Source organism: Lutra lutra, chromosome 15 (assembly GCF_902655055.1).
Source record: "Lutra lutra chromosome 15, mLutLut1.2, whole genome shotgun sequence".
In the NCBI taxonomy this organism is placed as follows: Eukaryota; Metazoa; Chordata; class Mammalia; order Carnivora; family Mustelidae; genus Lutra; species Lutra lutra.
The window spans coordinates 10,256,378-10,284,326 of NC_062292.1; the positions used below are offsets into that span (position 1 = coordinate 10,256,378).

General features: G+C 50.9%; 1 protein-coding gene across 1 annotated transcript in view; it reads left to right on the top strand.

Moving 5' to 3' along the window:
- Positions 1–930: 930 nt before the first annotated feature.
- Positions 931–27,949, top strand: part of KIF26B (kinesin family member 26B) — a 417,933-nt gene continuing 390,914 nt past the window's right edge. Inside the window, exons 1-2 of the mRNA XM_047703850.1 lie at positions 931–1,921; positions 2,751–3,152. Coding sequence (XP_047559806.1) covers positions 1,859–1,921; positions 2,751–3,152 — 465 coding nt within the window. The 5' untranslated portion in view covers positions 931–1,858. The remainder of the gene's footprint in view (positions 1,922–2,750; positions 3,153–27,949) is intronic.

Here is a 27,949-nt window from a genome sequence, read left to right on the forward strand (position 1 = left end):
GGCTGCAGCGGGGGGGTGGGTGGCGGCTGGAGGGAGGCACAGAAGGAATTTTCCCCGAGCAGGGCGGGAGGGGCGTTGCCCCAGGGTTTCAGCACCCCCAGAAGGTTGCCTTCCTGCCCCCTCCCTAGCTCAGAAAGAAGCCAGAGGCTGGAAAGCCCCAAATGTCTTTGGCGCCCTCGCCCACCCCCAGGCCGATGTCCCTCGGCGCGGAGATGCCATTACACCTCACGTGATCCCCGCGCTGGGCCGGTCCTTCTCGAGGCGTCTCGCGGGGTGTTAATTAAAGGTCACAACAAAACAGACCTGCCGGCTCACCAGGAGAAATGTCCTCCCGGGAAATGAAAAATGACACCCCGGAGCAGCCACGTGTGGAGCCTGGCATATGCCGGTTTCTTGCACTCCCCGGCGCTGTGCCGGGGGTGGCGGGGGGGGGGGATCGGACAGGGGGCGGTGGCTGGGGGCTCCTGGGGCTCAGGCGCGGGAAGAAAGGGAAGGAGAGGTGCCGAGGGGGGAGCGATTCCGGAGCGGCGGGGAGAGGTCACCCCGCACACACCCCCTTTCCAGGCCTGCCCTGCGCGTGTGCACCGCGGCGAATCCCTCAGTTTCCCCTGCCCGGTGGCGGCCGGCCTGGTCCCGGGCTCACCTGGGCCAGCTTGGGCGGCTCGGCACGCTGCAGCTTGGGGCGCGCGGGGCGGGGGGCGAAGGCCCCCGGCCCTTGGCTGTGGCTAGGTGGCTGTCCCCCTTCCCCCCACCCCCCAGCCGGCCTGGAGGCTGGTAGGGCAATTCCAGAAAAGGTTTGCAGGGCAGGTCTAGGAGAACAAAGGGCGGGGGGGGGGGGGGGGAGGACCCGGCATGTTTGCGGACTTGTTTGTGACTCAGTCCCTTTTACACGGCGTTTCAAAGGCAGAACTGCAAGCCTTGCCAGGAAGAGAAAGAACTTGGGGGCGGGGAGGCTCGGGCGCATTTCTGTCCAGCCCTCTCGCTCGGCGCTGCCCCTCCGCGCCAGGCTCGCGCAGTGGCGTCTCATTAGGGCCCTGGCCGCGGGCCACTCTCCCGTAACTTCCCCGCAAGGGGCGAGATTTACGACCCCCCGCCCCCAGCCTCGCCTCGCACTGTCAGGCGCGCGCGCCGCAACATAAAATGGATCCCGGCCGGCGCGGCGGCGGCAGGCAGGCGGCGGGCTCCGGGGCGGCGGGGCGGCTGTTCCCGAGGCTCCGCGCTGCGCCCGGGCGCACACGCGCGCGCTAACCGCGGCGGCGCCCGGGCCACGCCGAGCCGCGTCTCCCTGCGCTCGCGGAACTGTCAGGCCGAGCGGGCCGGCGGATATTGGCTCCGCGACGCGCCGAGGCTCCTCCCCGAGCCTGGATCCTTATATTTTGGGAGAATTTCTTTGAACTCAGTTACCGAGCTCCGTGAAGGAGGCAAGTTCCCACCGCCGGCTCGCCGGCGGGAGGCGAGGCGCGGCGAGGGCTCGCCCACCTTCCCCGGCAGCTGCGTGTGCCTGGCGGCCCGCCTCGCTTCCCTCGTGGAGGAAAACGGAGCCACCTGGCCGAGGAGAATGCCAATTATCTGGATGTGACCGTGCAAAGAGAGCGTGTGGCTGGAGGAGGCAGAAGAGGATGAGGAAAAGCATTATTTGAAGAGAAGAATAAACCACCCACTCCAACCCGTTCTGCAAATTTAGTGCTATTACTTCTGGGCTCCATTCTCTTTGATTCTCTCCCGCTCCCCAATTAAGAAACCTTGACTTGAGGGCCAAGAGGCAGCCCTCGACAACGGGGGGACCCTTCTGGGTTGGAAGACCTTTTGGATGTAGCGTTGGTGGAACGTTTAGACACTCTGCTCTGCAAGAGCCACCATGAATTCGGTAGCCGGGAATAAAGAGAGGCTGGCGGTCTCCAGCAGGGGGAAGAAATACGGGGTAAGTTGGGACGGGTACATTGCGGAGGCGCGTTACCAGACCGCCCCACCCCTCGGCCGGGGTCCCCCTTCCCTGGCGCCTCGCGGCCCCGCAGGGCGGCTCCGAGCTCTCCTGCGGCTGCAGAGGCGCCTCCGCCGGGCGGGCTGGGCGTGCGTGCACGGAGGCGGGTCTGCCGGCGAGGACGCCCGCACACTGGCCTGGCCCCCGGAATTTTCCCAGTCCTCGCGTTCCTGGCGGTTCCCGCACCCCTAACTTTTGCGGCATTCGTGCACTTCAGGCAGAGTTAAGCCGAATTGGGCGGGGGGGAGGGGTTGTCCATGAATTCTCTGTCGTCCCTCGGGATCAGTGCCCTGGAGCCGGGGGAGCCTTGCATTTACCTTCAGGATCCGGAGGGCTGTACCCTGAATGAATACAAATCCAGATGCCCCCCACCCCACCCCCCGCCCCCGGCATAGCGTCTTCCAGGATCTTGAACCTGGGCTCTTTCTGGGATGGGTGTCGGGTTCAAAAGCGCGGGGCGCTGACTGTATGAGTTCCCCTTGCAGAAACCATGGGAAGTCCCTGAGCGAGCCCTCTCCTCCCGACCCGAGGAGGGGTCCGTCGGCGCCCGGGAAGCCGGGACCTACTCAAGGACAATTAACGGGGCAGATGGAGGCAGATTCGGCCGCCGAGCTCCGAGCCGTCCCGAACGCGCGCTCCTTGGCGCTCGGCCCGGCCCTCGGGGGCGCGCGTTTCCCCGGCGGGCGGGAGGGCGCCCCCAGCCCGGCTTGGCCCGGGGGCGCGGCAGTCCGCAGCCCTGCGGCCCCTGACTCTGCACGTCTCCCCGCAGGTGAATGAAGTCTGCTCGCCCACCAAGCCCGCGGCGCCCTTCTCCCCCGAGAGCTGGTACCGGAAAGCGTACGAGGAGTCGCGCGCCGGCAGCCGGCCCACCCCCGAGGGCGCGGGTTCTGCGCTCGGCTCGTCGGGGACCCCGTCCCCCGGCTCGGGCACATCGTCCCCGAGCTCCTTCACCGGCTCCCCGGGCCCCGCCTCCCCGGGCATCGGCACCAGCTCGCCGGGCTCCCTGGGCGGCTCGCCGGGCTTCGGCACCGGCTCCCCGGGCTCGGGCAGCGGCGGCGGCTCCTCCCCCGGCTCGGACCGCGGCGTCTGGTGCGAGAACTGCAACGCCCGCCTGGTGGAGCTGAAGAGGCAGGCGCTGAAGCTGATCCTCCCGGGGCCCTTCCCCGGCAAGGTGAGCCCGCGCGGGGGGCAGGCGGGAGGGCGGCCCCGGGGCGGGGGAGACCCGGGCGGGCGGCGGCCGGAGGGGCCCCGGGGGGCGAGTCCGCGCCTCTCCCTCGCCAGGCCGGCCCGGGACGCAGAGCGGGGAGGTGTGCCCAGGCCTGTCCGCCCACTGGGTATGCCCCAGCTCATCGGTCCTGCTGCTCTCCACTCCCCGCACCCGCCGGCACCTGCCATTGGACCTGCGCTTGGCGCCCTCCCTGGGGACCCTCTGCCCGCGCGCCGCCCACCTTTGCGGTGCGGCAGGCCTGGGGACAGGCGACACCTGCTCGTGGGGGGCTTGCTTTCTGCCTCGCGCCGGCACTGTGGCCGGCTCCTTAGAGTGTCCTCCCCACGGCCCCCCGCGATCCTTACGAACAGGCCGGTGGGAGTGGTAGACGCAAGCCGAAACTTAGGGCTTGGCGTGTCCCATGGCCTCTTCGTGGGCCTTCGTTCCCAGAATGACAAAAACGGAAACTCGTATTCGAATGCCAGCACGTCCCCCCTGACATCCCGCGTGTGCGCCCGAGGGAGATCAGGGGGTGGGAGCGCCTGGGCTGCCTCGCGGCCGGCTCAGCACATTGGCCCCTCCGTGCGGTGTGCGGGAGCCTCCCGAGTGTAACACAATGCAATTGTATTTGCACTCTTGGGTCCAAGTACTATCAAGTGATAATATTTACTCTTCCACTTCAAAGAGTTTTTATCAGTGGTTGGAGAGAAATATTGAGAAAACAGAGTGCATAGCTGTGGGGGTTTCCGACACTGCTCCGTGGCATTTTCTGATTTGTATTTCTGTGACTTTTGAAATGGCGTGCTGTGATTTTGAGTCGTGAAGTTTAGCAGTAACTGCATCTGCTTGCCTCGTCTGCGAATCCAAATTCACACACATCAGTGTTTTCCCAGGCAAGGGTTAAATTAAACAAATACCCACAGAAGTTGTAAAAATTTTACATGTGGAAAATTGCCACCCAGAGAATTGGTTTTATGAAGCCCCAATTTATCCCAAGAATAATTAACTTGTGGATTGTTGTCAGGATGCCATTTTTGTAGTTTGATAATAAATCTGTCCAGACTCCCCGGGGAAGGATCTCAGGAAATCGAAAAGCTTATTTTATAGTTGCATTCTGTATTCTCCAATTTAACACTGCTTCATTCACACATTTATTTGCTCTTTTGATCATTTATCAATAATCTCTGACTTCCTGCTGCTTTCAGGGCACTGTGTTAGGCACAGCAGCGAAATAACAGCCCTCGTCCACAGGGAGCTTATATTCTAATGGAGGGTACAAACTACAAAATGCACCATTCAGAATTTGTTCCCATTGCCGTAAGTGCTTGAGAGGTAGCGTGTGGGGCACTGTGAGATGATAAACCAGACTAGACCCTCTGATAAATTTTGAAAAACCTTGGTTCTTAAAGTTACCATACAATAGGTGGCAATCCTAGTAAGTTGCAGTGTACCGAAGCATTCTAGAACATTCTCTAGGAATGGTTCTTACAACAGCTTATTGGTGGTGATGTTTGAGTGCTTCCGTGTGCAAAGGTAAATCAAAATCTGCTCTTTTCATGCAAATGGAGGAAGGGAAGGAAACCTATAGGACGAAGTAACAAATGTTTGCAATTCAAATGCCTCCATCCTGTGTTGTGACAAAGTTGATTTGGGGTTTTGTTGGAAGCACCTGGAAAATCCACTCCCCCGGTGTTACAGTTCAATATATTTGCCAATTGTATTTACCTGATGAAATTAAAGTGACCCTAGGAAACTGGTCAGGGGTCTCTTAACTCAGTGCTCTGTGCCAGCTCACAGTCACGCGGGCATGTCTGAGGGACAGCTGTCAGGCACCGAGAGGTCACCGGGGTCACTTGCAGGCACACATCAGTATCACCCAGGACCACAGTTGCCTGGGGGCACAAGACTTAGCCAGAAACAACAGTGACATGGATTGTCTCCTTCTCAGTTGGGAGGTGTGGGGCCTCAAGGTTAACTCTAAGTCTTCTGTGCGTCTCTGGGAATAATAATAAAAGTTCAGCTTTTTTTTTTTTTTCCTTCTTTAAATATCGGTACCCTCAGATGAGGTACAATTTCCACTCCCCTTTTAAAGCCTGCAAGATTTTAAGGAAACACCTGCTGTGTTCTCTTGAACAGCATGGATGGAGGTGATAAGAGTTCAGACATTAGACTCCTTTCTTCCCAGGGCTGCGTTTATGAGCTCTCTTTGGACCTCCGTAGCCCTCTGGCACCACAAGAGTTAAATTTCTTTAGCCCAAGAGATGCCACTGTGACTCCAACATGCAGTTTGCCCTGGAGAGTAAGCATCTAGAAGATGAAGGCATGTTCTTGAGGGGAAATTAGCAAAAATCATCATTGTAATTCACTTAAGACACTTAACGGTATTTGGGAACTATTTTCTTTCTTTTTTAAAAAGATTTTACTTATTTATTTGACAGAGATCACAAGTAGGCAGAGAGGCAGGCAGAGAGAGAGAGGAGGAAGCAGACTCCCTGCTGAGCAGAGAGCCAGATGCGGGGGCTCCATCCCAGGACCCTGGGATCATGACCTGAGCCAAAGGCAGAGGCTTAACCCACTGAGCCACTCAGTCGCTCCTGGGAACGATTTTCTTAAACAGAGTTCTAAATTCTACTAGGTGGTATGAAAAGTCTCCTAGGTGGGCATTTAGAAGTCAGAGGCAGACTAGCACATTCGGGAATCTTCTTATTTATTTGGTTTCAGTTGTCTCTCCACTGCTGATTTATTTTGTGACCTTGAGTAAATCCGTTTTTGTCCACATTTATAAGTTTCTTTGGAGAAATATGTGGGGCTGTTGATTATTAATTAGCCAAGATACTGTTAGGTTTATGTTTTATAGAGTTAGATATTTTTTTTTCAATCCAACATTATCCATTTTCAGTTTCTAATTTCATCACATTTTCCAAATATCACCCAGCGGTAGGAGTCCTCACCCTGCACTGTTTGTAGGTAGCAAACCCTGTTGAACCTCACCCCCGCCCCAGTTTTGTCTTGGGGACAGTTGGTTAAGGAGGGGAGGAGAAATGCTGGTGAGCCCATCTGGGAGGGGTGTCTGGCTGAACCCAGCCATTAGATGGTGGCCGCTCTGGTGGCCTGCAGAGTGACCGCCCTTATTCTGAGCCGCCTTAGGAGTCACGTGACCACAGGAGCCCAGGGCTTTGGGGTGGAAGGTAGCAGCTGGCCTCTGAGATTTCTGGGTGCAGGGCGGGCATGGTGTTAACTGAGGCAGGAAACGAGAGGAGTTCCACACTTGGGAGGGGCTCGGAGAGAAGGGTACTCATGGGTTTGGTTTTCCTTGCACTGAGTATGAGGTTTCTGGAAACAGGCAGGGAGTGGAGGCAGATTGAGGAATAGGACAGGCTCTGCAGTGTAGAAACGGCAATGGTGATCTCATGCACCTGTTGATGTTCTGGATTTGTCCCTTCAAATGACAACTTACCTGGTGAGTAAACACCTGTGTCTGGTGGCGGATTGTAAAACCTTTGGATTAACTTCTATTACCTGCGTTGTCAGGTAAAAAAAAAAAAAATACTCGCTGGGTTTTATACCACATCTTTTTTTAGGGCTGGAAGTAGAAGGGGAGAAGTAGAAGATAGATTTTATTTATTTGTCAGAGAGGGAGAGAGAGAGAGAGCGAGCACAGGCAGACAGAATGGCAGGCAGAGGCAGAGGGAGAAGCAGGCTCCCCGCCGAGCAAGGAGCCCGATGTGGGACTCGATCCCAGGACGCTAGGATCTTGACCTGAGCCGAAGGCAGCTGCTTAACCAACTGAGCCACCCAGGCGTCCCAAGGGAGAAGTAGAAGATAAAAGAATGTTGGTTTGTGAAGTGTTGGGATTTGGGGTAAACACGGTCCTTCTGCCCCTGGCAGCGTTCCCACGTGTATTTCACATCTGCGGGCACGAGTGTCTTTTCTGTTTTATGCACAGTCAAGCCACCAAGCAGAAATAAGGGCCAAGGAACGGATCTCCCATTTTGGGGCTCTCCTCGATCATTCGGGGAACTGAATGGAACTTTTGAATTGAGACTGACCTAAGAAACATCAGCCCGAAGGAATTCCCTGGAGTAGGTGGAAATGTTCCAGATTGGCAGAAGGGTCTCGGGCATCTGATCATTTCCAGATCAACACAAGAAAATCTTTTATTAAAAAAAAAAAAAAAAAGAAAAGTGTTCAGAACTATATTGCTATCTGATTTTTTTTTCTCAGTCAAGTATTCTGGGCCCATTTATGTCCCGGAAATATCAGGAAGATTAGCCAGTCGTACCGAAAAGGGTGGCCAGGAATCACAGAGATGAAAGAAAGGAATGTGTCAGAAGGGTTTAAAAACACCAAACGTAGACTGTAAATAGCCAGAGCCCAAGTAAGTCTAGACTTGGGGAATATGTGTGTGTGTGTGTGTGTGCGCGTGCGCGTGTGTGCGCATGTGTATGTATATTTCTGTATTTTCCCAGCTCCACAACGGGTATGAAAAAATAACTATGGAAAGTTTCCTCCAGAAGCCATGGTGTGACTCTTTATAGATACAATACAAATTGCATTTTAAATGCTTATTAATTAGGAGAGATGTTTATCCGAAATCCTTTTAAGAACACATGGTGATTTTCAGAACATGTGCTTTGAGCCTTTTCCGTTTCAGAAATATTTTCAATCCAAGACCAGCTAATAGATAATATCAGTCGTGAGAACATTCCGGAAACATGTTAGGGGTTCTAAATGCCCTCCCAGCGGAGACCCGTGAGTGGCAGTCTCTTCCTTCGGGCTTAGCAGGCTATGGAATAATGGCATTTCATTCCACTAGACTTTTAATTGTGAACCAACATGGTCAGTTTTTATAGTGACTTAATTCACTTTCTGAAAATCCCTGGGCTGTAGTAACGTCTCCCGCACGCCTCACAGATAGGATTATTGCATTAGAAATGTGATTTTTAAATGGCTGAGGCTAGTAATTTGTCAGCATTTGGAAGGATTAAGTCAATAAAATTTAGGCAACATGAGCTGCTCTTTGGCATGTCCCCGATTACGCCATTCATGAACTAATCCTAATGGTGATGGTGATGATTACGAACGGGTCGCAGTTACCGGCCTTGGTATGTGCTGCGCACTGTACTTGGACCCCCCCCTCCCAATCCATTAGCTCTCCTATAGCAAAGTGGAGATGAATGCAGTCTCTTTCCCCGGGAATTCCAAGTGATCAATGTGGTTCGGGTCACAAAAAAGGAAGCATGAGTAAAGGTGCAAGGAACAGAGAAATCCAAGGAAGCCGTCTCCCCCAGACCCCGTGATGAGGGTCACTGTTAGGGTAACTGCCTGAGTGGGAATCCACCCCCACCCCCGACCTGGAGAGACAGAGTCCAGATTATTTTTCCTGGGCTCACAGATGGTAGCAACACTTTTTGGGGGTGGGGGTGCGGAATATGTGGGGCTGTCAGGATGGTGAGTTGAATAATTTTCTTGGCTGGAGTGTAACGCAGGGGGTGGGGGAGGAACTGCCTCATATTTCTTCTAGTCACTCAGTCGAGACTCCTCTGTTGCCTGCCCTTTCTGGAAAACCCTATCAGATGAGGAGGCTCCGCTGACCTCCCGAGGGGAAGTGCTCTCCAGGGGAACATCTCCGAGCCAGGTCTGTGGGCCTGCCAGACTCCAGCTCTGTTCTGTCCTGGCAAAGGTTGCAAGTTGGCTGGTGTCTGTCAGGGTCCCCAGTCTCTTTTCAGGAATACAAACTGGTTTCATTTTTACTATCTTGAGTCACAGGCTGACCTTAGCATCTTTTCTTTACCTCTTTTTTTTTTTTTTTTTTTGAACCCTCCTGTATGGTCTTACTGTGGCAAAGAAGCACGAATTCTATGGGTTCTCACTCATCTCTCATACTTTCGAGCACCAGTCTGAATCCCGTAGAGGGTATTTGCACAGGTGCCAAAGGACCGGGAATAAGCCTACATTCCTAAATTACTTTAAAAAGTTTATCAAGGGGCACCTGGGTAGCTCAGTTGGTTGGGCGTCTGCCTTCAGCTCAGGGCATGATCCCAGGGTCCTGGAATCAAGTCCTGCATCGGGCTCCCTGTTCAGTGGGGAGTCTGCTTCTCTGTTTGCCTCTCCATCTGCCTCTCACTTGTTCTCTCTCTTTCAAATAAATAAATAAAATCTTTAAAAAAAGATATTTTATCAAAGGGTGCCTGGGTGGCTCAGTTGGTTAAGCATCCAGCTCTGATCACGGCTCAGGTCTTAGCCTCGGGGTTGTGAGTTTAATCCCCTCGTTGGGCTCCACACTGGGTGTGGAGCCTATTTAAAAAAATATACGTATCAGGGGTACTTGGGTGGCTCAATGGGTTAAGCCTCTGCCTTCAGCTCAGGGTCCTGGGATCGAGCCCCACACCAGGTTCTCTGCTCAGCAGGGAGCCTGTTTCCTCCCCCTCTCTCTGCCTACTTGTGATTTCTCTCTCTGTGTTAAAGAAATTAAAATATATATGTATCAAATTAATCAGTTTATATCTGTCATCCTGCTTACTGTTGCCTTTGGGATGCTCCAGAACCCATCTAAGAAGGGTGGATTTCAAGTACAAAGACTGACTATCACTTCCAGGTTTCAAAGGAATTCACCTTTGTTTTCTTTGAGTGTTTCTATGGCTTCCTTTTAAATATTTAGATGTCTGATCCACTGGGAAGCTACTTTGGTGTATAATGAAAGGTACAGATCAATTTTATCTGTTTCTAAATGTCTGTAGTTGTCACCAGACCCGTTATTAAAACATCCGTCTTCCCTCCACTGATCTGAGATACTGTCATTATCATAAACCAGCTTTTCAGTTGGACTTGGATCTATCTCTGTACCTTCTGCTATGTGCCATTTATCTGTCTCTTCATATGCCAGTTCCATTTTATTTTATTTTAATTTTATTTTTTTAGATCTTTATTTACTTTAGAGAGAGTGGGTGTGTGCACGCGTGGAGGGGGGAGGGGCAGAGAGGGGGCAGGGAGAGGGAGAGCGAATCGGAAGGAGACTCTTGTGCTGAGAGCAGAGCCTGATGCCGGGCTCAGTCCCATGACCATGAGATCGTGACCTGAGCCAAAACCAATTTTCAAGGTTTTTTCCTATAGACTTTGAGGATTTCTTGTTAAATTTACTCCTAGGTATTATATCTTTTATTGCTATTATAAATGGGCTCTTTACTTCCATCTTTTCTTCTAATTGATAATTGTATATAAGAAGGATATTGACTTCTATGTTAACTTTATAGTCTATTAAATTCTATTAATGTGTTCATTAGTTTTTAAAATTCATCCTCTTGGATTTTTGAGAGAATTTATCTGATATAAGTAGAGATACCATTCCTCTTTTCTTTCGCTCTTTGTATTCCTTTATTGGTTTTTCTCTTTTTTGTTACATTGATTCATGCTTCTGATACATTGTTAAATGGTCATGACACAATTGACAGTTTTTCCCACTAAGCAAGATGTCGGCTTTTCGACTGAGGCATACATAATAATTTTACAAATTAAGGAAATATCCTTCAATTCCTACTTTATTTAGTGATTTTCATCGAGAATGGGTATTGTGTTTTGCCAAATGTATTTTCAGTCTTTAGGGAGTTGATCATATGATTTTTCTCCTTAGATCTCTTACTGTTGTGAATTATCGCTGTTGACAAGCCATCCTTGCATTCCCATAAAAAATTCCACTTGGTCACAATGGTTTTTTTTTTTTGTTTGTTTGTTTGTTTGTTTGTTTTGCTTTTTTTAAGATTCCTCTCATTTGACAGAGATCACAAGTAGGCAGAGAGGCAGGCAGAGAGGGAGGAAGGGAAGCAGGCTCCCTGCTGAGCAGAGAGCCTGATTCGGGGCTGGATCCTAGGACCCTGGGATCATGACCTGAGCCTGAAGGCAGAGGCTTAACCCACTGAGCCACCCAGGCGCCCCTGTCACAGTGTATTTTTAAAGGATGCTGTGGATTGGATGTGTTACTATTTTATTTACTGCCTTCGCTTTCATGTTCACATGCTCATAAGAGTTTCTGATTCCTGCTCCTTTATCCGCTACAGTGCTCTGCCACCTTACAACCAAGGTACAAAAAGGAGGAAAATTCCTGCCCTGGAGCAGCTCCCATCAGTTTAGAGACCGACAAGAAGCTGGTGTTCAAGGGCAGTGTGGGAGGTGACGGATTGCAGGCTGGGTGGGCTGCCAGGGAGCGGAGGGGAGGCTGGAGAGCCTTCGACAGGTGGCTGAGAGTTCGGCTTGTTGAGCACAGGGCAGCGCCGAAATCCGGCCGAAGGGAATGGCAGACACAAAGCACAAGAAGGCTATGCACGCTTGTATGCTTTGGGGAGCTGCAGGGGTGCATAGTTACCGTAGCACAGCGTGCGCATGGGTGAGTAATACACTTGGAAGATGGCAGGGGTTAGGCTGAGTGGCCTCACAGCTGGAGAGTCTCCTATGACGTGGTTGTCCTTGGGCAGCTGTGGATGGGCATCTGGAAAGGGAACGAGGTGATCAGATACCATTGATGACACATTGCTGTGTCACTGAGGGAAGATGGGCTCAAGATGACATCTGGGAGCCCATGAAGAGGCCCCTCACCATGGCTTGGGTGACAGAGGATACAGGCCTGAGCTAAAGCAGTGGCAGTAGGAATGGGGTGGCAGCTTGGACCAGACGTGATGCATAAGAAACCCATGGGGACATGGGGCAGAGGGAGAGGAGGAAGAAGAGGGCTCCCCACCCTCCCTGCCCCCCACAGCCCCCCACTGATTTCAGGCCAGGACAAGCGTGAAGAGCTGCCGCCATTAATTGAGATGGAGAGTATAGGAGGGACTAGGGCTTTTGTTCTTGTGGGTCTGGTTTCTGAGGACGGTGTGGATAATAAACTTGTTCTGGGCCCTCTGGGGCTTGAAGTGGAATGATCCAGTGGGTCCCGGTGGGATTCAGAGCTGGAGATGCGGGTCTGGGGGATGTTGGCGTGGAGAGGGTGGTGGGATCCCTGGAGGCGGAGCTGTCTCCTGAGAGTGGGGACAGCAAGTGGAGATTGGAGCTGTGGGACCCGGGACAGTGAAGGCACAGGCAGCCCCAGGAGTCAGGAGGAGAAGTCAAGGAGAAGCTAGGAGAAGGGGAGGAAACTCGGAGACGGCGGAGCCACAGAAGCAGAGAGAGAAGCAAGCTTCAGAGGGAGGCAAAGGTCCGATGCCTCGGGGAGATCAAGGAGGTAAGGACCGAGGTTTCCCTTGATTCTGTGACTCAGAGGTCACTGGGGATCTTTGTTAGAAGAGTTTCTGGTGCTGGAGAGAGGTGGGCAATGACCGTGTGTCCAGGAATGGGTGGAAAGGCGGAGGGCATGTGGGGTAGCATTTGCGTCTTTGACCACACTAAGAGGTTAAGAGAGATCCACTTTTGAAGCTCTTACGACCTTAAAAAGGAAGACCTGGGGTCAGAAAACTTGGCTGCAAAATCAGGTTACTCACAAAGGGTGTGACCTTGGGCCCAGCCTTTCTGAAACCGGTCAGTCCTCTTTACTGGGGCAACAACGATAGGACCCCTCCAGGGTTGTTGTGAGGGCCTGTGAAATGGGCGAGATAGTGTTCAACCTTCACTTTCTGTTTATTCCAGTGATTTTCTCTAGGAAGGTAAATTTTAGAAAAGCCCCCTCTCTCCCTCCCTCCCCCCTCCCTTCCTCCCCTCCTTCTCTCCCTCCCCCCACACCTCCCTCCTTTCCTTCTTCCCTCCCTCCCTTCCCTCTCTCCCTCCCTCCTCCACTCTTCCTTCCTTCCCTCCCTCTTGCCAGTGGTCTGACAGCAAAAACGCAAAAGCAGCAGTCAGAGAAAATGGAGCCAAAGTGCTCTTCTCCTTTTCCATGCCTTCCCCTCCCCGCGGATAAAGCCCTCATTTATTCCTCCACAGGGTGACCCCACAGAGAATCTGGGAGAGCTCAGTGGATGAAAATAGCCACTCCTTTTAGCTGAGATGCTGTGAATATGGAATGCGATCCCTTGTCACAGATGGAAATCCCTTCCTTGTGGCCCTCGGGGAGCTTGGCAGCCGCCCCGTCCAGCATTCTCACTCCGGAGCCGGCAGCGGGGAGGGGGCTTCCGCTGCGATCTGGCCAGTACGGGGGATTCGGGCTTATCTGCCTTCCCATCCAGCTTTATCTCTCGCAGACAGTTTTCTTTGCAGTTATGCTTTGCTGATCCTATCGCCTCGATTCTGTCCAGACCCTGCGGAGGAGTCTGAAAGAGAGACCCCCTCCCCCACATGCGGGATTTCCTGCACAGGGTTGGGCTCTCAGAGCCTCCTCGGAGACTCTCACCTGCCCAGAAAGGGTCCATATTCCTGTGCTGCTCTGGGGGTCCACGGGTCCGGAGGCTCTGGGGTAGATGGAATTCCTTTGATAAGCAGAAATCTATCTAAATGTATCCTGCGTGTCACAGGCCAGGTGGCAGCTGAGGGGCTGTTTGGGCTCATTGTCTCTGCTTAATGGAGTTTGAGTTCGATATCGTGGCCAACCACAAAACGTTCTTGGAAAAAGGTTTAGCGCTCCACCTCTCCACTCACGACAGGGTTTTTAAAATCTTTGATAGTTCTTATGACAGAATGTCTTTATTTTTAATTCTTTTAAAGATTTTATTTATTTATTTGAAAGAGAGCGCACAAGTTGGCGGAGGGACAGAGGGAGAGGGAGAAGCAGGCTCCCCGCTGAGTAAGGTGCCTGATGTGGGACTCAAACCCAGGACCCTGGGATCATGACCTGAGCCAATGTCAGATGCTTACCCCACTGAGCCACCCAGGTGCCCCAAAATGTCTTTATTCTTAAAGCATTAACTGCAAATCATAAGATAAAACCTCCTTTGCCACCACAGAGGTGATGAACTTTCGACATTTTATCAAATCTGAGTGATGACTGAGATTTATAATGGCTAATTCAGGGTCCCCCCGAACTTCAAGAGCTTGCGATTCTTCCTGTGGTTGTGATTCCATTTTTTAATTAGCGGTGATGAGCAGCTACGCTTCCCTGAGCAAACACCACCATCTGATTCAGAGCGGTTGCTTTCTTTGGAGATGAGATTGCTGCTTCCCTCCACCCGCTCCCTCTTAATGCCGGGTTCACACAGCAACAGGAGACTTGCTTATTAACTAAGAAACCAAGACCAACCCAAAGCTGTCGAGTTATCTAACCAGCTAGTTGTCCAGAAAATAAGCAGCCGATCAGGCGAGCAGCCAGCAACCACATGGTTTAAGAGAAATGGTCAGCTGCTGGGGCGCCTGGGTGGCTCAGGTGGTTGAGTGTCTGCCTGTGGCTTTGGTCATGATCCCCATGTCCTGAGATCGAGTTCTGCCATCAGGCTCCCTGTTCGGCGGGGAGTCTGCTTTACCCTCTGCCTCTGTCTCTCCCCCTGCTCATTCTCTCTCAAATAAATAAATAAAATTAAAAATTAGGAAAAACAATTAGAGCAACGGTCAGCTGCCTGGTCCAGCTGTGTGCCTTTCTGTAGAGGGACGACCTGGTCCTGAACACGTCGGCCTCCCAGGTGGCCTTGAATGTCATCTCTGCCGAGCTGGGAGGCAAGGCCACGGGGCTGAGGGCAAGAAGGATGGAAGATGGCAAGGGGAGGAATAACGATGAAGGGGACAAGGAAGGACAAGAGAGGGCGAGAGAAAAAGGGAAAGAAGGGGCAAGGGTTGGTAGGCATCGAAGGTTGTCTACAGCCCCAGATGTTTAGATGAGAAGAAACGGTCCTTAGATGAGACAGTTGCCATCGTGTCCACAGCGCTAACTAGCACTGGGATCCTGGGCCCGCCAGCCTGTGCTTGGTCCCTCTTTTGTAATCCGAGAGGGTCAGCGTCGGTCCCTATGAGTCTCTGTGAAGCCACAGAGGAGCCCCAGGACTGGGACACCAAGTCCTTGCTCCCAAATTCTGGAGGGCTCTGCTTGACAAGGCCTGAGGTGGTTTTCTGGCCAAACGGGCGTTTAGGTCTCCCACCCCCAGCCAGCCAGGCCTGCCCCGTGCCCCAGGGTCTGCCCAGCCCCACACACGGGTGCTGCCAGCCCCGTCCTCCCTGAGGTTCCTGCATTTGGAATTTGGTTCATAAACGGACGGATGGGATTCTTCCTGTTTCTTAAAGCTGTTTACTTGTCTGTCTTCTGTGTTTGTACACAGAAATAAACTCAGGCAGACAGAGAGACAAATTGATTTTATAAGAGCAATTTGGTTAAGGAATGTCTGAGAAAAAATACTGCCTTGGATATAAAGATGACTTATAGTTTTACATGGAAAAAAATCTGTCATACTGATTAGGTTTATTCATTTTAAAGATTTTTATTTACTTTTTTATTTGAGAGAGAGAGAGAGCGCACAAGCAGGGAGAGGGGCAGATGGAGAAGCAGTCTCCCCACTGAGCAGGGAGCCTGATGTGGGGCTCGATCCCAGGACCCCTGGGATCATGACCTGAGCCAAAGGCAGAGGCTTAACCAACTGAGCCACCCAGATGCCCCTGATTAGGATTTAGAAATAATCTGGGGGCGTTCATCCTGGGCAGCAATCCAGGATCACCAAAACTCCAGACATCTCATTTGTGTTTCTTTCAAAAAAACTACATCTAGGGGCGCCTGGGTGGCTCAGTCCGTGAAGCATCTGACATTGGCTCAGGTCATGATCCCAGGGTTCTGGGATCGAGCCCTGTGCTGGGCTCCCTGCTCAGCGGAGGGTCTGCTTCTCTCTCTTGCTCATGTTCTCTCTCTCAAATAAATCTTTTAAAAAAACCTCTGCCATCTAGACTTTTTTTCTAAAACATTTCTTCCCCCTTTGGTTCCCCTTCTTCCTTCTGCTCCTATGAATGTTTAGACAAGGCCACAATTGTTTACACCAACAGTTACATCCTCCATGTCCACGACATGGGTGTAACTGTCCCATTGTTTTGAAGGGTGGCCCGCAGAGGAGGGGACAGGTGGCCGGCTTGGGGGTGAGCAGTGAACAAGTTCTGTTCATTCATTATCCAATTTATTTTTCTTCTCTTATAACTAACCCATCTTGTCTTTAAGCTGTCTGCTTCCTGTGAGATGCCCCCCTCACTCTTATAACTGTAACACTCTGTATGCGTGCACACTGCCATCTGAGCACAGTTCAGGGAGCCCTACAGATACTAAAGGCTGAGCTGCATCTGACCTTGAGCGGGATTAGCACTGGGGTGCCCGCACGCGTGAGGGCAGGCATGGAGCAGCTGGAGATGTGGACATGCACTTGACCCTCCGCATTCTTGCACTTGGTTCTTGGCCCCTATCCCTGGGGTGGGGGCAGACTGACATCCTAGGCCGTCACAGGGCTCGCCCAACTCAGCACAGCATCTTCTCCGCGTGTTTGCCTCCATTGTGTTCCCAGATATCGGAACTGTTGTTTCTCCTCTGCTCCTTCCCCCCCTAAATTTGCTCAGGCGACCCTCGGTGGCATTTCTAAGACGGCTTGCTGCTCGCTGGGCTGTGCGCCTGTGTGCATGTGCGGGCACACTCCGCAGGAGCCCCGGGAGGAAGCCCGTCTCCGGTTTCAGACATTGTCAGGCCCGAGCTCTTATTGGAGGTCAAGGCTGCTAACAAAGTGGGCCGTGCCATCCAAAGGGCACTGAGCAGGGAAGGGTGGCGGGCGTCTGGGCAGCCTGCGGTCGCAGGAAGGGGCTGCCTTCGGCAGATGCGCTCAGGATGGCTTGGCGAGCATTTTTGCAATCAGGGTGACAAGTATAAGAACAAGGCACGGCTTTCCTCTGTCTCTTCAGGCTCTGCTTCCTGTGTGCGGCAGGACCCCGGGAAGGAAGTTGCTAGCGGTGGGCTCTTCTGTGGTGGTAGTTTGTGGTAATTTCCTTTTTTTTTTTTTTAAATGAAGTATTCCTTGTTATTAGTGATTCTCCAGAATGGCCCTTTTTGGTGGACAGGAGGAGATAACAGAATGGCGGAGAGGTGTGGGGGGCTCTGGGGTCTCCCCGAAAATCTCTGGCTGTGGAGGCTCCATCAGGTTCAAGTAGGATCTGTTGTTTAGCCCATGCCGATCTCCTGGACTCTCAGCCCTGGAGGGTGGCAGTCGTGTTACGAATTTTACGTTTCTCTTGGTACACGCGCACCCACTAGACAGTAATTAATTAATTAATTAATTAATTAATAAAGATTTTATTTATTTATTTGACACACAGAGAGAGAGAGATCACAAGTAGGCAGAGAGGCAGGCAGAGAGAGAGAGAGAGGAGGGGAAGCAGGCTCCCTGCTGAGCAGAGAGCCCGATGCGGGGCTGGATCCTAGGACCCTGGGATCATGACCCGAGCCGAAGGCAGAGGCTTAACCCACTGAGCCACCCAGGCGCCCCTACTTATTTGTGAACTCTTCAAGGATTTCTGGCCTTTGCGGGGGGTGGGGGTGGGAATCTCCTTCTTTCCACTTCTGTGTGATGGAAACTTTATGGGGGGTGAAGGAAGAGGCTGATGGAGGAGGGGATGCTGGCCGCAGGGTATGGGGAGGAGGGCCTGCCACCCGCCCCCTGACCTGGCCTCCTGTTCTAGAAGAGTGAAATCCAGAGGGATGAAATGCGAGTGGGACTCCTTCACCGGGGTGGCTCCTGGTCTAGGTATTTCTGGATCCTTAGTCTGAAGGCCCTTGAATTTCCTGTTAGTTGCTTTGACCTTGTTTTTGCTCCATTTAATGCGCTTGTGCTCACTTCTGGTCTGGAGAATAACAGAACGTGGGAGTGCTCACGGGGTGCTCAGGATGGTCCCAGGGATCCCACGGAGGAAGCCTGGCTTCACTGGTCGGAACGAAGCCGCGAGGGCAAGCTCAAGGCCTCACGTCCAGACACCAGCCCCTGAGGTTTAATGTCTCCCTTCATCTGCGAGTTGATGTGCGCAGTCGACACTGCCCTGCCTCTGTTATTTGGTGAGATGGTGACACACGATCACCTGCAGGCCGGAGCGGGGTCTGCAGTAACGAAGGGCCCCTGCTCCTTTGGAGCGGCTGCTTGGAATGGCCATGGTTTGCAGGGAGAGGAGCAACGCTCCAGGCTGGTTTCAAGTCCTTCAGGGCAGAGTAGCAAGGAAGTGGGCTGGTTTTTTTCCCAAGACGTGGATGGGGTCACACTTGTTCTGAAAAGTACACAGCAGTGTTCGCTGCTCTGTTGTAGAGCACACACCAGTGTCTTGGTAGAAGGATCATGAACTTTTCAAACCCTTTGCCTTACACATGGCAGAATTCAATATAATATGTCGATTTAAATGAACACCATGAATTTTTAATGTTATCTGTCACTTTGACTCCTGGACACCCGATGCGGTCCTTTTGAATCGTTAGGATTTTTTAATCCTGGGACTCTAGCAGAGAACGAGCTTCAGAGGTTTATGGAAAGTTGGGTTATTCCTGCTATTTAAAAAAAATATATTTATTTATTTATTTATTTATTTATTTTTTAGAGAGAGAGAGAGGGAGAGAGAGTGACAAGCTGACTCCCTGCTGAGCACAGAGCCCAACACGGGGCTCGATCCCACAGCCCTGAGATCAGGACCGGAGCTGAAACCTCAAGCCAGATACTCAATTGACTGTGCCACCCAGGTGTCCCTAGGTGACTTCTTCTGTTAAGAACATGGTTCCTGGGCACACTGCTGGCTCAGTTAAGTGTCTGCCTTTGGCTCAGGTCATGATCCCAGAGTCCTGGGATGGAGCCCCGCATCAGGCTCCCTGCTCAGTGAGGAGTCTGCTTCTCCCTCTCCTTCTGCCCCTCCCCCTGCTTGTACTCACTCTCTTTCTCATTCAAGTAAATAAATAACATCTTTATTTTTTTTTAATTTTTTTAAAAAGAGATTTGACCTATTTATTTGACAGAGAGAGGCAGTGAGAGAGGGAACACAAGCCAGTGGAGAGGGAGAAACAGGCTCCCCACTGAGCAGGGAGGCCAATGAGGGGCTTGATCCCAGGACCCCGGGATCATGATCTGAGCTGAAGGCAGACGCTTAATGACTGAGCCACTCAGGCACCCCCCATAACATCTTTAATAAAAAACAAAAAACAAAAACATGGTTCCTGCAGCCAGACCGCTAGGCTGTGAATCTTGGCTCTGTCCTTTGCCACCTCTGTAGTCTGTGAACTTAGAGGGCCTTGCTTCCTGCCTCAGTTTCCCTGTTTGTATAATGGCATTAACAGGAACAATTGCTTCCTTGGTGTGTTTTGTCTGGCACGTAGTAGGCGTTCACTAAATATTAGCGTCCGAACTGCCATTTCCTAGAAGAGGAAAGTCAAACTCGCATCTCTAGACAGTGACCTCCCGACCCCAGGATTCATTCCACGCAGTTAACGTCAGTGTATGTATTTTCTGCTTCTCTCGTGCTCCATGTCTGTCTACCCCTTGGACTGCATGCCTGGCCAGCGTTTCTTTGGCTGTCACTGTGCAGTCATGTGGTCACCTGACTTGGGGCACAGAAGGGTGGTTAGGACACAGCCCTGCCCTTGAGCCCCACAACCTGGGGTGACAGCTTGTCAGACAGCAAGACAGTGGTGTCCCTCCCCAGCTCTCAGCAGCATCCTTCACCAGACCCAAGAGGGGAGAGCAACCCAAGGGTCCATCAGCGGGCGAAAGGATAGACTAAATGTGGTGTACACACGATGGAAGGAGGTATCTAACACACGTGTGTATTACTAGAGAGGATATTTACTTCCTGTATAAAAAGGAAGCAACATCAGACACCATCTCTTACTGCGTGGAGGAACCTCGACGTGATTCCGAGTGAAATAAGCCCGTCCCCAAAGGGGCAGATCCTGTGTGGTTCCGATTTCCAGGTGATGCTTCGAGTTGTTGGATTCTCGGAGATAGAGTGGTGTGGAAGGATGGGGGTGGGGGCGGGGGGACGGAAGGGGATGGAGACTTGACACTTAACCACAAGGAGCTTTAGTCTGGGGAAATGAAAACAAATTCTGGAGATGGGAGGGGGTGATGATTGCACCAACATGGGCTGTACCTGATGCATTTGAAACTCTGATGCATTTGAAACTGTGCATTTGAAAATCGTTAAAATGTTACATTATGTGGGACATTGCCTTTCTGCCCACCCCACGCCACCCACAGCAGGGTGAACTGTGTCACAGCACAGCGATCTAAGGGAAGAGACGTCCCTGCGGATTGCCTGGGCAGGGAAGTGACTCGTGAAGGGGTGACCGTGACAACTGTTGGGCTAACCACCACCGGCATCCCAGCACGCCGTGTGCGATCCCATCTAATCCTACGACTGGGTGCGCTTACTGTTCCCCATTGCACGGATGAGGAAACTCAGCAAGGTTAGGGACCCGGACCCGCGTCCTGCCAGGGATGTGGGGCAGGGATAGGATAGGGGACCTCCCTGTGAGCCTCCCTGCTGTCCCCACAGGAGGGAAGGGGCCCGGTGAGGCCCGTGGAGGGTGCGGGAAGGGCCCCTCACTGCCACTTACCTTCCAAGAAGCAGCCTTTTCATTTGTGCCTGTAGGAGTTTGCAAGTTTTGCGTGGGCCGTCGTCCTCCCCAAGTGAAAACAGGAGGCTGGCAAATTCATCTTTTTGAAGGCAGCACGTCCGTGGTCCCCTGCATCAAAGTTATTAATGTAATACTATAATTATATTGCACAATTTGCAGTAAACTTAAAAAAAAGACTTATTAGCCCTTGGGTTCTTGACAGTGGTATGATCAGTGGCTGTGACACTCTTCTGAATTTGCCAGCACATTTTCTTGTGGGCATTGCTTTTTTGGACTTGGACCAAACGGACACTTTGGAAGATTCGATAGGAGCATACAACCTTATATTTAAAAACCTGCCTTTTTCAGGGTTACTGTCCTGGGCCTTTGCCATTTCATTTCCCGACTCTGTAACATTCCCTACAGGGATGTGATGGCTGGATATGGGGCTGGGGGGCAGCGGTCCGTCTTAACCTCATTTAGCAAGCTGGAGAAAGAAAGGTGGAGAGAGAGGTCAAGAGAGCTTTCTTCGCTCCTGCTCAGCAAGTGTTCGGACAACATCTGCTCCGCGCCCGGCCCTGCTCTTGGCCTAGATCGCTGTCCCCCATGAGCTCACTCAGCCTCACATGGCTGCCTGCTTTTTTCTGGAAGGCTGCTGTTCTGCGTTGGTGGGGATTTCATAGTTTCACAAGCTCCTTGCTCTTATTAAAGAGGTGTCTGACTTCCCAGGTTGCGGGAAGGGAATTTGGCCCCAGCGCCCCTTCCCCCCACAGCATCGACATCAGATTCTAACGCTCGTGGCTTCTCTCGCAAAGGGCTCCTTCAAGCCGTCCCTGTGGGTTCTGGCTGATGGAGAGTTTCTCTGGGCGGCAACTCGCTCACTCCGTGCTGCCTTTGCTGCTTCAGACTTCCCCCAGGGCGAAAAGGTACAGTGGTGGCTTTTGTCTGGAGCAGGACCATCAATGGCACAGTAACTGCTTTCGGACGTGGCCGAGGTGGCCCAGACTCAGGATGGTGACCTGGAGGTGACAGGATCCAGATCCCATTACAGCCTGGAACCAATCCGCCTCCACCCTCTAGGGCATTTGGGCGGAGAAAGGGGGAAGGATAGGGTGACCCAGGCACTAGACATTTTTGTAAAAGGCATTGCCTACGTTAATACAAAAAACATCAACAGTGCAGTCCTACAATCTTGGAATATAGGGTGCGTGTCTAGAAGCTACGTGTGTGTTATATGTGAACATAACACAGTGCACAGACGTGAATTACAAAGCACTAGGCTCACACGCGGGCTTTTTTCCGTTTCATAATCTCGAGAAAGGGTGAAATCTTAATGTGTTGTTTAGCGTCCCCAGAAAGGGGTACAGATCTGAACCATCATAGAAGATGGAAACTCACCTCCTTGCCAGGTCTCGGGTCCCATTGAGTCTCCTCCCCTGGGGCTGGCTGGTAGGTCACGTGTGCTGCAGGCGTGACTGTGGCGGGGGCCTCAGTGAGGTGAGGACTCGAACACACAGCCCCAGAACAAGATGCTGCAAAGGGGGTAATGAAGGAGCAGGCAAGGTTGCCTTCCGACGGTGAGATTCCCCAAGGCTCACCCTAGAAATACCAGCCCACGGCCAGTTTTCACTGGCTGCGATCCCTTGAGGTTCTGTCAAGTAGAGATTTAAGGGGAAAAAAACAAACAAACAAAAGAAACCACCCAACCCCAAAGGCACAAAAAATTAGAAGATATAATTTTGTGGCCAAATGTAGAGAGTCCCTGAGCCTAGCTATGATCCCAAAAGAACAAAGAGGCCATAATCTGAGTTCTGAGATCTCTTTTATTGTATTCACGTTTCCTCAAAAGCCTCTTTCTGTTTGTCCTCTTTCTGTTTGTTTTCTCTTCCTGGCTAGGGTTCAAAGGGTAGAACAGCAAGCGTGGAAATGTTGCTTTTGTTGAAAGTGGTGAAATCGTACCTCCATTTTTATTCCCTGTGAGATGGTGGGGTTATTTAAAAACAAAAACAAAAAAAAACCCAAAAAACAAACCAAAACATGTGTTTGGGAAGAAATAGATCTATGGTCTATGAAGATCATACCAGAATTTACTAGGAAGCAGGAAGGAGTAGAAGGTTCCCCTTCTACAGAAGGGGACCGGAGACGTTCGAGAAAGATGTGTCCTTGAGGTCTAGCCTGGGATTTCATTTCCTTTCCTCCCGGCATCCCTGCTGGCGTCTGGACTTTTCTCCTAGCCCTGGTTTCCCGGTGTGTTTGCCATTGCTGGGCCTGCCCCTGGGAGGAGCCAGAAGACTCTGGGCCTGCTGTCGTCCTCACCCGCCCTAGTCATTCCCTAGACTGAAGGTGCCCACCCTTGGTGACGAGGCTGGCAGCTGAGGGCCTAGAAGGAGCCGAAGGCCCTGACAGGTGTTGCGTGATAAGTCAGACCAGCTACTGTCCCCAAGACGGTGGTGAGGGGATTGGTGGGACTCTCATTCATGCCTTTCACGCTCAATACAAGGCTTTGGGGACATTTGGTGGGTCGCTTCTGCTATTAACAGTGACCTCGGCTGTTGTGGGTGACATACGGCTGACGGGATGGGCCCACGGGTGATGGAGCTGCTGAATATCAGATGATCTTTTATTACTCTTTTTAAAAGGTTTTATTTATTTATTTATTTACTTATTTGAGAGAAAGACCGCATGATGTGGGGGGAGCGGCAGAGGGAGAGGGAGGAGCAGGCCCCCTGCTGACTCAGTCCCAGGACCCTGGGATCATGACCCGAGCTGAAGGCAGACGCCCAACCGACTGAGCCACCCAGACGCCGCTGAATTTCAGACGGTTCGTTCTGTGACTTTTGTAGGATGTACTTTTGAGCAGAACCTGGTGTGAAGCGTGTATCACTCTGGTACTTTCGGGAGGAGGTGGTTTGCAGGGAGCTGTGCTGTGGTCCCCGCAAGCCATTTGCCATAGCTTTTGCACAGAGGCCCGAAGGCCTGGCCCATTCCCCCCCATTTTTGAAAGAAAGACAGCCCTGCTTTGTGGATCCTTAGTTCCCTCCAAGAGGACGCTTTCAACACCCTGTGGGTGCAGTCCTGAGCCCGGGTGAGTCTTTCTGGCCGAGGACGCTTTATGGGTTCGTGGCAGTGGTAAGAGAGGGGGGAACGCAAAGAACCAAACGCCAGCCATGGGAACACACTCGTTCCTGCTCAGAGCAGCATCTGTGTCCCTCTGGAGTCATGAGCAAGCTCTCGTCCTCGGCTGGGGGTAAGGTGGGTGGGCGTCTCCCCCCAACTCCCCAGCCCAGCCGGTCGGAGTTGAAGACCCGTGCCCCATCTCGGTTACTCAGCACACTCCCATCGGATCTGCTGCTCTGCACTTTCTTCTCTTTGTCTTCCTCATGCACAAACTCAGTGCCTCCTCTCTCTTCAAATCACTTCCGTGCTGTTTAACCTCTCTTCCCTGATTTCCCCTCCTCTGCTGCTGCTTTTACGGTGGTTTCCGCTAATGGATCCCCTGGATGAGATGTTCCGGCTTTGTGAGTGGCAATTAGTGCTCCCCCTGAGAAAGGGCTGGGTTGACTGACGGCCTCGGCTTGCAGGATGGATGGGGCCTGACTCTTTTCCCGTGAAAGTAGGTTATCAATGAGCTCCAATGCCAGATTACTGCCCGGGCTCTTGCCAACCCCTCTTGATCTCCTCGTGGTGTACATTTTCAAGATCGTATCACATTTGCTCAGGAGAGTTCAGGAGAGAAAAATGTACTAATAAAGCAAAAAAAGGGACAGAGAGAGAGGGAGAAGAAAATTATGAGTTCTTTCATTATATTATAGCCCAGATGAAAAGGAACCTGACTCTATGGGGCTGGGCTGTGTTCTGAGAGAACCTGTGGGATATGTGTGTGTGGAGGTGGGTGGGTTATGGGGCACGGAGACACCTAGCAGCAGAGTTAAAGGACTGTGTTTTGGTTTCTTCTTTGGATTCCTTGTAGGACTGGTTTTCTTTCTTTCTTTTTTTAAAAATTTAATTTAATTTTATTCTATTTTCAGTGTTCCAAAATCATTGTTTATGCACCACACCCAGTGCTCCATGCAATACGTGCCCTCCACAATACCCACCACCAGGCTCACGCAACCCCCCACTCCCTCCCCTCCAAAACCTTCCATTTGTTTCTCAGAGTCCAGTCTCTCATGGTTCATCTCCTCCTCTGATTTCCCCCAACTCACTCTCTCCTTCACCCAATGTCCTCCATGTTATTCCTTATGCTCCACAAGTAAGTGAAACCATATGATAATTGACTCTCTCTGCTTGACTTATTTCACTCAGCTTAATCTCCTCCAGTCCTGTTCATGTTGATACAAAAGTTGGGTATTCATCCTTTCTGATGGAGGCATAATACTCCATAGTGTATATGGACCACATCTTTATCCATTCGTCCATTGAAGGGCATCTTGGTTCTTTCCACAGTTTGGCGACTCTGCCCATTGCTGCTATGAACATTGGGTACAGATGGCCCTTCTTTTCACTACATCTGTATCTTTGGGGTAAATACCCAGTAGTGCAATTGCAGGGTCATAGGGAAGCTCTATTTTTAATTTCTTAAGAAATCTCCACACTGTTTTCCAGAGTGGCTGCACCAACTTGCATTCCCACCAACAGTGTAAGAGGGTTCCCCTTTGTCCACATCCTCTCCAATGCATGTTGTTTACTGTTTTGTTAATTTTGGCCATTCTAACTGGTTGTAAGGTGGTATCTCAATGTGGTTTTGATTTGAATCTCCCTGATGGCTAATGATGATGAACATTTTTTCATTTGTCTGTTAGCCATCTGTATGTCTTCTTTGGAGAAGGGTCTGTTCATGTCTTCTTCCCCCTTTTTGATGTGATTATCTGTTTTGTGTGTGTTGAGTTTGAGGAGTTCTTTATAGATGTAGGTTATCAGCCCTTTGTCTGTACTGTCATTTGCAAATATCTTCTCCCATTCTGTGGGTTGCCTCTTTTATGTTGACTGTTTCCTTTGCTGTGCAGAAGCTTTTGATCTTGATGAAGTCCCAAAAGTTCATTTTTGCTTTTGTTTCCACTGCCTTTGGAGACATATCTTGAAAGAAGTTGCTGTGACTGACATTGTCTATGTGTAGAAGAATGAAACTTGACCATTCTCTTACACCATACACAAAGATAAACTCGAAATAGATAGAAGACCACAATGTGAGACAGGAATCTATCAAAATTCTAGAGGACTGGTTTTCTTAGGAAATCATGACTTTAGGGAAAAGATGAGATGGGGTGTAGAGTCGGCAAGATCCTTCTAGTGTCAACTTTGTGAGACATGGAGGCGATGCTCGCCACTGAGGGCTGGCTGGTGTTACTTTTGGAGGCCAGGTTGTTTGCTGTTGGCCACACTCTTGCACATGCAGGAATGTGGAATCATTCTTTTTTGTTGTTTAGTAGCTTTACTGAGATACAATTTATAGGCCACACAATGTACTTGTTTTGAATGTGTAGGCCAGTGGGTTTTAGTATATTCCCAGAATTTTGCAGCCACCATCCCCATGGAATATTAGAACATTTCTGTTCCTCTCCAAAGAAATGTGGTGCCCATTTTCAGTCAGTCCCCATTCTCCTGTCCCTTCAGCCCCAGGAAACCATGGCTCCACTTTATTTCTCTATGGATTTGCCTGTCTTGGACATTTCCTGTGCATGGAAATTGTGCAGTATGTGGTACATCGTGACTGACCTGTTGTGTTCAGCGCGATGTGGTTAGGGCTCACCACATCATTGTGTGGAGAGGAATGGCATTCTATTGTGTGGGTATACACGCTGTGTACCTGTTCATCAGCAGAGGGCTATGTGGTTATTTCCAGGTTTTCACACTTAAGGAAAAATGCTGTAGTGAACATTGTCTTTATGAGGACATATATATTCTGTTCTCATGGGCTGATACTTGGGAGCGGAATTGCTGTTGAGTGTGGTAACTCTGTGTTTAATGTTTTGAGAAACTTCCAAGCTGTTTGGCATGTGACCGCACCGTCTACGCTCCCACAGCAACAGATCAGATGTCCTTCCTCTGTTGATTCCTTTTGATTCTAGTGGATGTGAACTGGTGTCACAGCCTGGTTTTGATCTGTGTCTCACTAATGCCTAGTAAGGTCGAACATCTTTTCACGTGCTTATTCACCTTTCTTAGGTTTTCTTTGGAGAAACGTCTAATCAAATCTTTTGTTCATTTTTTTAGTTGGGCTTTTTGTTGTTGTTGTCACTGAGTTGTGAGAGTCCTTTATATATTCTGGGTAGAAGTCCCTTAGCAGATACATGATTGGCTGGTGTTTTCTCCCAGTTTGTGGCTTATCTTCTCATTTTCTTCACGATGTCCCTTGAAGCACAGATCTTTTATTTTGGATGAAGTCCAGTTTATCAGCTTTTCTTTCATTGCTGTGCTTTTGGTGTCTTATCTGAGAATTCACTGCCCGACTTGAAGTCCTGAAAATACATTCTTGTATGTTCTTTTAAGAGTTTTGTAGTTTTTTTTTTTTTTTAATTTTTTTTATTTTTTCAAGAGTTTTGTAGTTTTAACTTCAACTTAGGTCTATGGTCCCTTTTTTATTAAGTTCTTTCACTTTTCCTGCAGTAAAAATTATCCCCAAACTCATTCAGGTTTCAGTAAGATTGATGCAGATTTTCTTTCATGCTCCTTATTTGTTAACACAACATACCTAGTGGTCCTCCTGTGTTGGGTAAGGGTTAAGACTGTGGAGATGGACAGGAGAGTTGGGTCCCTGCCAAAATCTCTTCATGTGTCTTTGGACGGATGGCAGGGAGAGCAGTCACACGGGCAACCCACAGGCGGGAGATGGACCCCAGGACCTTGGCACTAAGCAGAGAAAAGCTTGACCTCTTGACGAGCATCACAGGTGACAAAGCAAACGAGCCATCAGAGAGAGGGACCTCATGGAGGTGGTGCAATGAAGTCATGACTCTTGGGCGGCCTGCCAGGTAAGTTGTCAGAAGGGCAGACAGTGATCAAGATTTTTGCTGGGGTGCCATCATGTAGTCATTTGATTAAGCGCTCTCTTAAGTTTTGCTTTCAGTGTTTTGGTCTTTTTTGTTTGTTTGTTTTGTTTTACATCTTGCTCCTCACTGTCCTGCAAAATTTGCCAGGGCTTTCTGAAGCACATCTTTGGTTTGCCTCCCATGTCCCCCAGGGATCAGCTACATATAACTTTTGGGGATGTGAAGGGAGAAGGGAGGTGCTAGTCTTATTTTTACCCAAAATCAAGACTGGTGGCATAGGCTAGAAGTCATAGGATGCAATGATCTCATGGGATGTTCCCTCCTGAGGC